At 42.5% G+C, this 14909-nt stretch overlaps 2 protein-coding genes across 2 annotated transcripts; both read left to right on the top strand.

The window, feature by feature from the left end:
* Positions 1-4954: 4954 nt before the first annotated feature.
* LOC311123964 (transcription factor SOX-10-like) lies at positions 4955-7020 on the top strand (the record flags this gene model as incomplete). Its single annotated transcript, XM_084198182.1, has 3 exons — positions 4955-5394; positions 5782-6047; positions 6251-7020. The coding sequence occupies 3 exons, from the start codon at positions 4955-4957 to the stop codon at positions 7018-7020; spliced, it is 1476 nt and encodes a 491-aa protein (XP_084054308.1).
* A 4275-nt stretch (positions 7021-11295) lies between these two features.
* Positions 11296-14874, top strand: LOC311123954 (UPF0193 protein EVG1-like; the record flags this gene model as incomplete). Its single annotated transcript, XM_084198168.1, has 6 exons — positions 11296-11389; positions 11662-11724; positions 11916-12095; positions 12509-12637; positions 12922-13022; positions 14794-14874. The coding sequence occupies 6 exons, from the start codon at positions 11296-11298 to the stop codon at positions 14872-14874; spliced, it is 648 nt and encodes a 215-aa protein (XP_084054294.1).
* Positions 14875-14909: the final 35 nt, after the last annotated feature.

Genomic DNA, 14909 nt, shown 5'->3' with positions numbered 1-14909 from the left:
GACAGGGGCAGACACATTAGTGCAGCAGGTCACATGGCAGGTTAAAGCAGTGATGTATGAGTCACTGTGGTTAATAGATGGACATGTGAGTTCTATTTTCCACAGAGCTATGTCAGCCCCTGGGGGCCCATAGCCCTGGATGGGAGAGATGGGATCGAGATAGGAGAAAGATATGGATAATATCTCTCTATGTTATATGAAAATATTAACTTTGTACATAAATGTACATAATTCATTGTATTGTTAAGCACATTCAGTCCCTTATCTTGTGTAAAGTGGAACAAACAAAATATTGAGCAAAATACATATACAAACCATTCAAATTGACTTTCATTAAAATAAAAAGGTTCACATCAATATTTTGGCAAGAAGTCTTAGTAGTAGCCTATAGAATATGTCTTATAGTTGACTATAAACAGACAGAGAATAATTATATTTAGGCAATAAAGTTCCACTCAACTTTATTTTTCTGAAAACCCAAAGTTCTTATAATTACTAGCTATTGAAATAATATGTTTCAAATACAATATTTAATCAAACGAATGTTAACTTATACATTCAAAAACGGATCATCTTTTGCATTTAAATCGTTTATAATAATCGACTGATTAGGCCTAAAAATAATAGATTGCAAGTATGTCATTGTTGAGAAAAGAATCGAAAGTGAAATGAAAATCGAACGAAAGTTATTTGGAAAAATACAGTGGGATAACCTTTTTGGTAGGCCTCCTTTTAAAGTTGATTACAACTCGTTTCTCGTATAGGCCTAGTTGTTCATTCATTTGATCTATCTTTCGTGCGTTTCTCCCACACTATCGAGACAATTGTTTTTAGAGGAATTTACACAACTTATAGACTATATATATATATGTATGCATTTCTCCACGATTAATGCTACGACCATGAATAACATATTATGAAGATTCTGATTGAACTGACCCGGTGATAGGCCTATGTGTGGCATTGAGAGTTTCGGTGCGTTATTTACAGGAATTCTGAACAGAATGAAACCATTTCTAGAAGACCAATAACATTTATCATAAATAATTGACTGAAGTAACTATTCTGGCATAGCATTGCTGCATAATCTCAGTGTTATGAAAATATAAAATAAAATGGCAGTTTTACTAAATTAAGACAATTGTAAAGCAGGTGCTTATTTCGTTAGTTAATGGTATGTTCAGAATTTCTAGAATATTTAACGCTATTTTTGTCAACGAAAAAAAATAAGGATTGCATGGGAATTTACAAAATAATGACAACTTGAATCACTGCTAATTAACAATGTACTTTTAATTTGGTGTTTCTCTAAAAAACGTTTCGTTTTAAATAAATTCAAACATCTTTGAATTTATGTTTTACTAACTTTTTACAATCTAGTTTACAAGCCTTTCAGAAATATTTTTCTATTGGGAATACTCTCAGTAAACATCTTGCATCCACATAAAAAATAATACCATGCCCTGCATAAATTCACAATGATTTTTATTGCACCTAATGCATAATATATCATAGCATACAGCACAGTCACTCTGAATCACAAAATACATATCACAATTAATTCCAACTTGCTCTTAGTCTGTCAAATTCCGTTGATTGCTTATATAAATCAACATAAAATCAAACCTTTTGTCAGCATACTATTATCTAATGCATTTTCTTTAAACTCCTCTCTCTCATACACAAACAGAAGGAGTCACTCACATCAAGGCCAGGACAGGGCCTCAGTATCCCAGTGTAGTCAGAGGGGTGTATGTAGCCCCCATCCTGAATCGTGCACCCCCAACCAACCCCTCTCGGACGAACCCACCAAGGCTAGCACCCAAAGGCCCAGGCCCATGGTCTCGGTGGACATGGCAATAAAACAGATGGAGAGAGATCCATGTGTCCAGCTAGTGCAGTCCTTGGATGTTGTGTTATGTGTGAGATACTGTGTCTGTGTGGTAACACAGGGCCCCAGAGACACACATCTCTTTCTTTTCTGTTATCATTTTTTCAAGATGCACAAAACTGCTTTTTGTTCGTCTCATTTTTTCATTTAGAGGGCTAATGGAATGAGGCTTGCAGGGCGTCTGATCACATGGTTACAATTCACCTGAGATGACAACAAAGAGTCTAAAGAAGAGAGAGAAGAGAGGGAGAGAGGGAGAGAGGGAGCGGGAGAAAACTGAGACACGGATTCAACATGAGAAGGAAAAGGGAAACACTGGGGGTTATTGTTGCAGTCAGTGTGTTTGTGTGTGTGTGTCTTTAGCCCGTAATACTCAGTCCCTGAATCTATCTTAACGTGTGTGAAATGTACTTGTATACTGTAAATATCTGACATATTAACATATTAACGACTACAAGTAAAGTTACATAGAATGCAGCCAGTTACAGTAACAATACATTCAATGCAGTAAACATCATGAATGATTCGACCTCAACAGCACAACCTTACACACAGAACCCTCTGGATCTTGACAAGTATTTTAGATGCATATATACTATTATTAAGTGACATCCAAAAGCAATTTGGAAGAGCAATATCGGAAGTGAGAAGAGTTATGTGTTTCATAGAGTATAAGCCTAAAAGGTCACGTACATTGACCTCAGGATTGGGTCCATAAAGCCCTTATTTCTGGTCAACAATATGAGGATGATGATTTTGGATCTAATTCAACTCCTCCAGCAACTCACTCTACCCTATATCCCTTTTTGTCCTCTTTCAGTACTATATCAGCCATAGGCAGAGGTGGAAATGTACCCAATTGTCATACTTGAGTAAAAGTAAAGATACCTTAATCGAAAATGACTCAAGTAAAAGTGAAAGTCACCCAGTAAAATAATACTTAAAGTATCTAAAAGTATTTGGTTTTAAATATACTTAAGTATCAAAAGTAAATGGCTTTGCAAAAATATACTTAAGTATCAAAAGTAAAAGTAAAAGTATAAATAATTGCACATTTCTTATATTAAGCAAACTAGACAGCACGATTTTCTTGTTTTTTTAATTTATAGATAGCCAGGGGAACACTTGAATGCTTAGGCAATAATTTACAAACGAAGCATTTGTGTTTAGTGAGTCCTCCAGATCAGAGGCAGTAGGGATGACCAGGGATGACCATGATAAGTGCGTGAATTGGACCATTTACCTGTCCTGCTAAGCATTCGAAATGTAACGAGTACTTTCGGGTGTCAGAGAAAATGTATGGAGTACAAAGTTCATTATTTTGTTTAGGAATGTAGTGGAGTAAAAGTAAAAGTTGTATAAAATATAAATAGTAAAGGAAACTACAGATACCCACAAAAACTACTTAAGTAGTACTTTGAAATATTTTTTACTTAAGTACCTTACCATAGACCTAATTCTTTCATAATTATTTTTCTGGGGTTAACGATAACCTAGATATAAGTAACATATTCACTGCATGAAATAGGACCTCACGAACTGTATAATGATGTTATAATGCATATAATGACGTTATAATGCATTATAATCCCTTGGAGATTTTTCGTGAACTTTAGTGTAATTTGACTACAAATAAGTCTTGTCACGATTGTTTATTTATTCAATATAACATGTCAACACATCAAACAAAGCGGGCCTTATTTGGTTGCTAAATAGAGCCAGTATAAAGTCACTTAAACTACTCTGATGTAAAATCTCACCTCCTTTCATTGGAAATATTACTTGTGACGGACAGACAGGCAATAACAGTAACCCCGTCGTCCAGTAAGAAAGCCGGAGAATATTAAATGACCAATAGGCGTCCAGCGTGTGAGCAAGAGGGTGGTGTCGACTCAGTGTTGGAATGCTGCGTCTCAGAATGTTTTCCACTTTCAATCACTTTTTTTTCTCGTTCCTTCTCACAACGGAGCTCTTTAAGCTCCGGTGCGCGACACAGAGCGGCCATTCATTGAAGGGCAAACCGAGCGAGGGGGCAGGGGACGGAGCGCGAGCGTCACACCGGTGGACAGGGGAACGCACAAACTCGTGTGTTGAACGGGCGACCTCCTAAACTCTGCATTGGTACGTTTTTTAACTTTATTTTCCATATGAACATAACATAGACTTGTTTACGCTTTTGGGTGGAATTTCTGAAATATCCTAATCTTATTAGCTAAGAGGTTTTTTTAATTCCCAAGATGATGTTGGGCTGAGTTTTACGGGCTTTTATCAGCTTTAGCCTTAAAATAGGATTAAAACAGTAAACTACATATTCTCAGAATGATTTAAAGATAAATACTGAAACATTTAGGATGTTCGTTGTTAATGTTCAGTTTTCTTTATGAACCTTGGTAATTTGTAAAATAGGTCATATTGGGTGAAGCAAACATTCCTATTATTAGCCTAAAATGACAAGAACCGGTGGATTTGGTCTTCTTCTTATGTATCCTATAAATTGGTTCCAGTTGACATATATTAGCCTATCTTTCGTACATTTTTTGTGGCCTAAAATAACTGTAAACAAGACAACACTGTATGAATGCCTTTCTGTTCCTCTCAGAGCTAACGGTCATTTCTAGGCCTACCATTGTAATGAAAATATCCTCTGGGAATAGACGTTGAACTGACGTCTGTTCCCAGTGGGTACAGTTTCTGCCTTGGTCTATATATGATTTGTTTTATATATATTTTAAAAGTTGCATTAAATGGTGTCTGACTTCATTGCCCAATGTAAAATGTGTTAATTGCCTAATTTTGTTATATTCTATATTATTCATTTCAGGCGACATCGGTGGAAGTGAATGGGAAGTGCAAAGGACAGGATTTGGGTACATTCGATTACGCACGAGTAGGCTATGGGTTTACGCGTGGCATATAGGAAGAATTCCATATAAAGGAGCGAGTCCGGAGCACATCTCACAGCTGTAGCCTAAAGTTTTGTATTCTCTGAACAACTTGATTAATTTACCTAATTTTCCTGCAAGGATATTTTTGTTGCCAATCGATAATAGCCTATACATTAAAATGTCTGGAGAGGAGCACAGCCTATCCGAGGCAGAGTTGAGTCCCGGGGGCTCAGATGATGGTCACTCTCTGTCACCGGCACACTCCGGGGCCACCGGCGGCCGGGACTCCCCGCTCATCGGTCCGTCGCAGCAACTGACGGGGCTTTCTGGCGCAGATGGCGGCGGAGAAGATGGTGGACTAGTGCCCAAGTCAGAGGTGGATATGGACCGGTTCCCCATCGGCATCCGCGAGGCGGTCAGCCAGGTGCTCGATGGATACGACTGGACGCTCGTACCCATGCCCGTGCGAGTAAACAACGGGAACAAGAGCAAGCCGCACGTGAAGAGGCCCATGAACGCCTTCATGGTGTGGGCGCAGGCCGCGCGCCGTAAACTGGCGGACCAGTACCCTCACCTGCACAACGCGGAGCTCAGCAAGACACTTGGCAAACTGTGGAGGTGGGCATTGGCAGGGAATTGGAATGAATAGGCCTACGTGGGAAATTGATAATCTATAAACTACCCATAGGCCTTGTTGGCATTTGTGTGTAATTGAAGCATGACTCATGCAGTAAAGTCCTACTTCCTTCAGATACATTTCCTGCCTGTATTTTATAAATATGTTTCTGAAATTAAAGGCATATTATATAACCATTATATTTAAGTTATTTAGCAGACACACTTATCCAGAGCAACTAGGGTTAAGTGCCTTGGTAAAGGGCACATCTACAGATTATTCACCTAGTCAGCATGGGGATTCAAACCAGTGACCTTTCAGTTACTGGACCAACCCTCTTAACAACTAGGCTACCTGCTGCCCTGCCATGACCATGTTTTGTCCCACAGGCTCCTGAATGAGAGTGACAAGAGGCCTTTCATTGAGGAGGCGGAGCGACTGAGGAAACAACATAAGAAGGACTACCCAGAGTACAAGTACCAGCCCCGCAGACGCAAGAACGGCAAGCTGGGGACCAATGGTGAGGGAGGGGAGGGAGCAGAGGGGGAGGGCAGCCACGCCCAGCCCCATTACAAGACCCTCCACCTGGATGTGCACAGTACAGGGGCTGGGTCCCCCCTGGCCGACCTCCACCACCATCATCACCACCCTGCAGGTGAGCTCAACTTTATTTGTTAGTGAATTTACCCAATACTCTGAGTAAGTCCTACTTCAACTAGCCAGGGCAAACAACAGGCCACCTGGTACCAAACGGCCTTCTGTAACCTCAGAGACCAAGATGAAAACAGAACTACTGTCTCCATTCGAAATGTTTCACTTCTATTGCTTTGCTGATTGGTTGTCCCCTTTTCCTTCCAGGTCAGGGCCCGCCGACACCCCCCACCACCCCAAAGACAGAGCTCCAGTCTGGGAAGATGGCGGAGGGGAAGAGGGAGGGCGGAGGTGGCTCAGGGTCCTCCCGTGGAGGAGGCCTGGGGGTAGGAGCAGAGGCCTCTGGTGGCCCTTCATCAGCGGGCGGGAAACCCCACATCGACTTCTGCACCATGGACATCGGCGAGATCAGCCACGACGTGATGGCCAACATCGAGCCCTTCGACGTCAACGAGTTTGACCAATACCTGCCGCCTAACGGGCACCCGGGGGTCGGCCAGGGCGGCGGTGTCACACCAAGCTCCTCTGCTACATCCTACGCCTACGCCCTGGCTGCTGCCAGCGGTCACTCAGCCGCCTGGCTCTCCAAGCAGCAGCATCAACAGGCCTCCCCCTCTGCCTCAGACCCCACCAAGGCCCAGATCAAGAGTGAGTCCGGAGCCGGGAGCCACTACGCAGAGACCTCCTCCTCCTCGTCAGGAACCCACGTCACCTACACCCCCCTCAGCCTCCCCCACTACGGATCAGCCTTCCCCTCGCTGGCCTCCAGGGCCCAGTTTGAGTACGGGGAGCACCAGGCGCCGGGGCCGTACTACGCCCACTCCAGCCAGGCCCCGGGGCTGTACTCAGCCTTCTCCTACATGGGGCCCAGCCAGAGGCCCCTCTACACTACCATCACTGACCCCTCCAGCGTGGCCCAGTCTCACAGTCCTACACACTGGGAGCAGCCTGTCTATACCACCCTGTCACGGCCATGAGAGAGACTGAGATGCATGGGATAGGATGTGTGCGTGTGTGTCTCTACACCACCATAGAGAAAGACAAAGATTGGAAGGGTGTAGGGCGGCTACTGAGTGTGTGTGTGTGTGTGTGTGTGTGTGTGTGTGTGTGTGTGTGCGTGTATATGTGTGTGTGTGTGGGGCGGGTTAACAAAGGATGGATATCTTACTGATGTTGTATTGGGATTCATTGGGACTTGACAGTGCATCCATGGAGGCCTTATAATCTTTTACTGTATAGTATATTTTCTATCACAGCCAATGGTCAATAGCCAATCAGAATAAACCTTTAACCAATGTGTGCCATGTTTTAGTGTGTAAGGTCAGGATCCCAGCTGCCATGGAGGCATAGTGTATAGTAAGAAAGCTTATCGTGATGATGAGCCCAGAGTTCACAGAATCAATACCGTAGTGGTAAGAAGGATACCCATAGGGTTGCAAAATGCTTGTAACCTTCCTCAAATTCCCCAGATTCCAGAAATCCTAGTTGTAAATTCCTGGAATTAGGAGGGAATAAGCAGGATATCCAGGAATCCTCCTACTGGGAAATTTTGGGAAAGTTATCGGAATTTTGCAACCCTAGCTACCTATATCACAAGGATTGAGTGACAGTGCCAGCGAGGACTGGCTTTGGGCGGGTTTCGACTGGCTATCAGCCTAGGCTTGACAAGAACAAATACAACGTGACGTTTATCAGAACTGGGTTGTTTTAGATTGAAATAATCCAATTCTATTAACCAAACTAAAGGAAATGTTTGTGTGACGTCATTTTAGTATTTTTTTATGACTTAAGTGATGTATTGTTTTTGTATTTTTTATATGACTTTACATGTTCTGGTTTGATATTACACTGCCATGGCTTCACCACTGCTTTTGAAAGAAAATGTTTATTTAAAATTCCTGAGTTTACTTGGCCAATAACTTTATGCTTTGGTTTATGGGCGTCAGGTAACCTAGCCAGTGCGTTAGGCCAATACCTGAAAGGTTGCCGGTTTGAAACCCTGAGCCGGCAAGGTGGAAAAATCTGCTGTTCTGCCCTTGAGCAAGGCAGTTAACCTGCAACAACTACCCCCCGGGAGCCATGGACGTCAATTAAGGCAGCCCCCCTGCACATCTCTGATTCAAAGGGTTTGGGTTAAATGTGGAAGACACAGTTGAATGCATTCAGTTGTGCAACTGACTAGGTATCCCCTTCTGGGATGCTGCTTGACTCCTTATGAATTGCATTGTGCTAAACCATAGTTGATGGGAAAAAAAGAGGGAAAGAGAATGATTGGAAACACTTTAGCTTACAGTTCTGGAAATCATTACATTACCTCAACTCAATGTACATGTGCCAATAATATGCCAATAACACTTTACATGCTCAAATAACCTTGATAAGAATATATGGCACACATTTCGCTTATACTACTCATAAATAATAAAACATTGTTGAAGTCACTGGACTTTTTTATTGATATTGATTGCATTGTACCCTCTGGTTGCTTCTAATTCCATTTGTTTACCAAATTATCAAAGCAAAACAATCTACATGATTCAGCAAGTACAAAGTCTGCAAAATTTTTTGTGAGAATTCTCCAGCTTTAAACTAAAGATTTTGTGAGCTATTTAGAACAAGTGCCACATGCTATAGTTTATGTACATAGGTTTTCCCCTCTGCATCTCCCTTTTCTGTATCCTGTTTAATGTCCCTCTCTGCTCCCTCTGCAATGTGAATGATCACCACATGCCTCTTCTTCCATAGGTGATTTATACTGAGTCATTTTATACTGACCCTCTCTGCTTTGTAGTTTTAATTTAAAACAATTTCACGTTTAGCTTTTTTTCAGTTTTGTACAATTCTGGATCGTTTCTAAAACGTTGTATGCTACACATTTGATGTATCTGCTTTCTTCTACAAGAAACAACAATGTACAAATATTATTGATGTTGTCATTACGTTGTCATTCTATTAAAGCAATTTATTTATACAAAACTGAAATTGATTGGATATGATTTGGAAAGGCACACACCTGTCTATATAAGGTCCCACAGTTCGCAGTGCATGTCAGAGCAAAAACCAAGATATGAGGTCGAAGGAATTGTCCGTAGAGCTCCGAGACAGGATTGTGTCGAAGGCACAGATCTGTGAAGGGTACCTAAATATTACTGCAGCATTGAAAGTCCCCAGGAACACAGTGGCCTCCATCATTCTTAAAAGAAGGAAGTATAGAACCACCAAGACTATTCGTAGAGCTGACCACCCGGCCAAATTGAGCAATCGGGGAAGAAGGGCCTTGGTCAGGGAGGTGACCAAGAACCCGATGGTCACTCCGACAGAGCTCCAGAGTTCCTCTGTGGAGATGGGAGAACCTTCCAGAAGGACAACAATCTCTGCAGCACTCCACCAATCAGGCCTTTATGGTAGAGTGGCCAGGCGGAAGCCACTCCTCAGTACAAGGCACATGACAGCTGGCTTGGAGTTTGCCAAAAGGCACCTAAAGGACTCTCAGACCATGAGAAACAATTCTCTGGTCTGATTAAACCAAGATTGAACTCTTTGGCCTGAATACCAAGCATCACATCTGGAGGAAACTTGGCACCATCCCTACAGTGAAGCATGGTGGCAGCATCATGCTGTGGGGATGTTTTTCAGCTGCAGGGACTGCGAGACTAGTCAATTACAGAGAGATCCTTGATGAAAACCTGCTCCAGAGCGCTGATGACCTCAAACTGGGGAGAAGGTTCACCTTCCAACAGGACAACGACCCTAGGCACACAGCCAAGGCAACACAGGAGTGGCTTCGGGACAAGTCTCTGAATGTCCTTGAGTGGCCCAGCCAGAGCCCGGACTTGAACCCGATCAAACATCACTGGAGAGACCTGAAAATAGCTGTGCAGTGACACTCCCCATCCAACCTGACAGAGCTTGAGAGGACCTGCAGAGAAGAATAGGAGACACTCCCCAAATACAGGTGTGCCAAGCTTGTAGCATAAAACCAAAGAAGACTCCAGGCTGTAATCACTGCCAAAGGTGCTTCAACAAAGTACCGAGTAAAGTACCAGGGTCTGAATACTTATGTAAATGCTATATTTCAGTTTTTTATTTTTAATAAATTTGTCAAAAATTCTAAAAACCTGTTTTTGATTTGTCATTATGGGGTATTGTGTGTAGATTGATAAGGGAAAAAAACGATTTAATGATGAGGGAAAAAACGATTTAATCCATTTTAGAATAAGGCTGTAAAGTAACAAAATGTGAATACTTTCCGAATGCACTGCAAACAGCACTAATAAATCAAATCTCTGCCATGTACAGTCAGTGCGACAACAACAAGATCTCTGTCCCACAACACAAGCCCTTCCCCTAAGCAGTTTAATTTCTGTTTGTGTGTGTGGCAAGCTAAAATTGACAGCTAATTCCCTGCGTTTAATCGGCTGAGGCTGCATGTTACTCAGAGAGACAAAGAGAACCATTGAATATGAGAGAGAGGGAGGGAGGGAGCTAGATGGGGAGAGGGCCAGTGAGAAGGCCAATAGCTGCCACAGTCAGTACGCTACTTTACACATGGACTTTCATAAATGCCCGGCCGGAGGGATTTAACCCTCCCTCCATCCCCCTCTCTCTTCCTCGTGCCCTCCCTCTCTACGTTTACTCTCACTTCACAGTTCAGCTACGAAATCTAATGGATTCAAGCATTCAACAGCAGTCAGCAACCTAGATGGTGGGGTAAAAAAATTGATGTTTTAGCTAGTTAGACAGTCTCACAATGCACAATTTGATACCCAAACTCTTTAGATTGATAAATCATGTGCCATGCTTTACACAGTTGAGACTTGAGACAAGAGACACAAATAGAAAACGTTTAAAATAGAAGTTATACTCAAACACATTATTGCACAAAAATGAACACTTCATTTTTCAATAGCTCTATATGCCTCGTACAATTATCTCTGTGGTTTTGCCTCCCCCTAGTGGGCCAATGTTGTACTGCAAGACCAAATGCCTCATCACGTGGCTTTGAGACCCATGGTTTCTATGGCAACCGCCAGTTGTGTCCGGAAGAAACGCTGCCATCATTATCCCATGGTGCAGCATCAAGAAAGTTGAGGAAAATAGAAATCCATGGTAAGAAATACAACACTGTGAAGTTATGTCTTGATAAATAGTTTGCATGTTTGCAGTTTGGGTAGCTTAGCTTCCTAACAAGCAACGTTTTGCTATCTGCCATGGCCTTTGTGCAGCAGCAGCTAACGCGTTATTCGTTGTAGATGGAGACGTCTTCTCGTGGTCCAGCTGGTGGAGGTCTGTGGAACTGTCCTAGAGGGACCCAGTACAGCAAGGAGACTCAGGAGATGCTGAAATGTGGGGGGTTTGTTCTCTCTCTGTGTGTGTGTGTGTGAGTTTGTAGACTTTAGATCCATACCAGTGGAGGCTACTGAGGGGAGGACGGCTCATAATGATGGCTGAAACGGAGCAAATGGAATGGCATCAAACACCTGGAAACCATATGTTTGATATCATTCCACTGATTCTGCTCCAGCCATTACCACGTGCCGTCCTCCCCAATTAAGGTGTCACCAACCTTCTGTGATCCACACAAATACAATAGGCCATCTTGTGCACTGGTTTTACAGTGATGATGCAAGAGTCGAGACTCACCAACTTCCAGCAAAGACAGATCAATGACAAACTAAAGAGTGAGTGTCACATGTTTGTTATACATCTTCTCTTGAAAAGTAATGCTGACTTACTGCTTGAACTTCCTCCACAGCTGTTGCTCCATTATGAGTCCTAACATTCATTTTCAAGTATTATGAAACATTTTGCCAAACAAAGGTAAGATAATGTTGTGATGTTTTTTGTTTTTTTTTGTCTGCATTTTCAACAGAGGGAGCAGCTTTGCCATTGACCTGTAACCCCACATCATCGGCTCTTCCCTCACTGCCCAAACCCAAAGTCGTAAAAAATAGCACGACCCGCACTCCAGCCAAGCCCCTGAGGCGCTCCGCTGACAATTGTAGTTCTGGGGACAACTACACCAGAGAAAGGTTCCGCCCCAGTGCCACACGTATGTGTTCTGCTTCAGCTCTACCACCTTTGAACTGTCCGAGATGCTTGGTATTCTATTGATAGAGGCCCTCCTCTTCTGATATCAGAACTAGTTCACTGATAGTAGGTCAGGGACACCTGGGAACAAATGTACCACCACGCTCTATTCTTGTAAAAAAAGAAAATGTAATTTAGGCCTATGTGTATGAGCCTTCTTTTACAGTAGTTTCCCTCTCCATTTCTTTCTTTCTCTCACTCTCCTCTCTCTTCTGATTCAGAGGGGTTGGGTTAAATGCGGAAGACACATTTCAGTTGAATGCACTCAGTTGTACAACTGACTAGGTATCCCCCTTTCCCTTTCCTTCTATGAGAGATCTGGATAAGAAGAGGTGTATGTGCATTCATTCTCTCCCTCACCTTTTCTCCTGTAAGGAGATTTAGAGAAGGAGAAGAGGAGGCTCCAGAACATTCTAGCTACGGGGCAGGAGGAGCCCAGACCCAGTCCCAGGAACATTTCCCTGGACCAGGGCCCAGAGGAGGAGAGGGACCGCTTCCAGGAGGGTGAGGTTTACCACAGAGAGGGAGAGAGTTACTGCTTTCTGACCATGGGCAAACATGTTGTCCACATCTCTGGCTCTCCTACATGTTTTCTATATATCTTTCCTCCTCACATACATCACTTTCCCCTAATTTCAATTCAGTTCCATATGACTCTACTAAATTACTAAAGTAATTTACCCCAACCTACTGTAACCCCATTCCAACACAGCGTTTGATCAAAGAGTTTCTCCTTGGTTTGATGTACGGTCTTTGCAAGTTTTCAAAGGGTTGTGTTCCTTTCCTAGTTTTGGGTGAGATTGAGGAGAGGAGGGGGTTTCTGGAGGAGATGACGGCCCTGGGGAAAGGGAAGCAGTACCACAACATCATCAACACAGAGATCTCACAGGTAAGTTGTCTCATATACCTCATGTCACAGGAATGTCTTTAAGGAAAATAATCTACACCCAACAACAAAAGTATTTACATTGTACTGTTTCGATGACGATACAGATTCATTGGTGAACACAATGTGGAATAACACACATACAGTACCAGTCAAAAGTTTGGACACACCTACTCATTCCAGGGTTTTTCTTTATTTTTACTATTTTCTACATTGTAGAATAATAGTGAAGACATCAAAACTATGAAATAACACATATGGAATCATGGATAACCAAAAAAAAGTGTTAAACAAATCAAAATATATTTTATATTTGAGATTCTTCAAAGTAGCCACCCTTTGCCTTGATGACAGCTTTGCACACTCTTGGCATTCTCTCAACCAGATTCAACAGTCTTGAAGGAGTTCCCACATATGCTGAGCACTTGTTGGCTGCTTTTCCTTCACTCTGCGGTCCAACTCATCCCAAACCATCTCAATTGGGTTGAGGTCGGGTGATTGTGGAGGCCAGGTCATCTGATGCAGCACTCCATCACTCTCCTTCTTGGTCAAATAGCCCTTACACAGCCTGGAGGTGTGTTTTGGGTCATTGTCCTGTTGAAAAACAAATGATAGTCCCACTAAGCGCAAACCAGATGGGATGGCGTATCGCTGCAGAATGCTGTGGTAGCCATGCTGGTTAAGTGTGCCTTGAATTCTAAATAAATCACAGACAGTGTCACCAGCAAAGCACCCCCACCCTATCACACCTCCTCCTCCATACTTCACGGTGGGAACCACACATGCGGAGATCATCCGTTCACCTACTCTGCGTCTCACAAAGACACAGCGGTTGGAACCAAGAATCTCACATTTGGACTCATCAGACCAAAGGACAGATTTCCACCGGTCTAATGTCCATTGCTCGTGTTTCTTGGCCCAAGCAAGTCTCTTATTATTATTATTGATGTCCTTTAGTAGTGGTTTCTTTGCAGCAATTCAACCATGAAGGCCTGATTCACGCAGTCTCCTCTGAACAGTTGATGTTGAGATGTGTCTGTTACCTGAACTCTGTGAAGCATTTATTTGGGCTGCAATTTCTGAGGCTGGTAACTCTAATGAACTTATCCTCTGCAGCAGAGGTAACTCTGGGTCTTCCTTTCCTGTGGCGGTCCTCATGAGGGCCAGTTTCATCATAGCGCTTGATGGTTTTTGCGACTGCACTTGAAAAAACTTTCAAAGTTCTTGAAATGTTCCGTATTGACTGACCTACATGTCTTAAAGTAATGATGGACTGTCGTTTCTCTTTGCTTATTTGAGATGTTCTTGCCATAATATGTACTTGGTCTTTTACCAAATAGGGCTATCTTCTGTATACCACCCCTACCTTGTCACAACACAACTGATTGGCTCAAACGCATTAAGAAGGAAATTAATTAACTTTGAACAAGGCACACCTGTTAATTGAAATGCATTCCAGGTGACTACCTCATGAAGCTGGTTGAGAGAATGCCAAGATGTGCAAAGCTGTCATCAAGGCAAAGGGTGGCTACTTTGAAGAATCTCAAATATAAAATATATAATTTATTTAACACTTTTTTGGTTACTACATGATTCCATATGTGTTATTTCATAGTTTTGATGTCATCACTATTATTCTACAATGTAGAAAATAGTAAAAATAAAGAAAAACCCTGGAATGAGTAGGTGTTCTAAAACTTTTGACTGGTACTATAGGTACATTCTCTCTCTCTTACACATTTTTTACGGTTATTTGTGTCTCCTCACCTTCCAGAAAATCCATGAGCTGGAGGTGATTGACAAGGCCCGCAGTGCAGAGCTGAGGACCATGATGCCAGAGAAGAAGACTGAGTGACAGAAAGGAATACTCATCTACCCCAACTCTGCTGA

This window comes from Coregonus lavaretus, assembly GCF_964263955.1.
Source record: "Coregonus lavaretus genome assembly, contig: HAP1_SCAFFOLD_224, whole genome shotgun sequence".
Lineage (NCBI taxonomy): Eukaryota > Metazoa > Chordata > Actinopteri > Salmoniformes > Salmonidae > Coregonus > Coregonus lavaretus.
The sequence above is the reverse complement of the archived record's forward strand: the minus strand, read 5'-3'. Positions and strand labels throughout refer to the sequence as shown.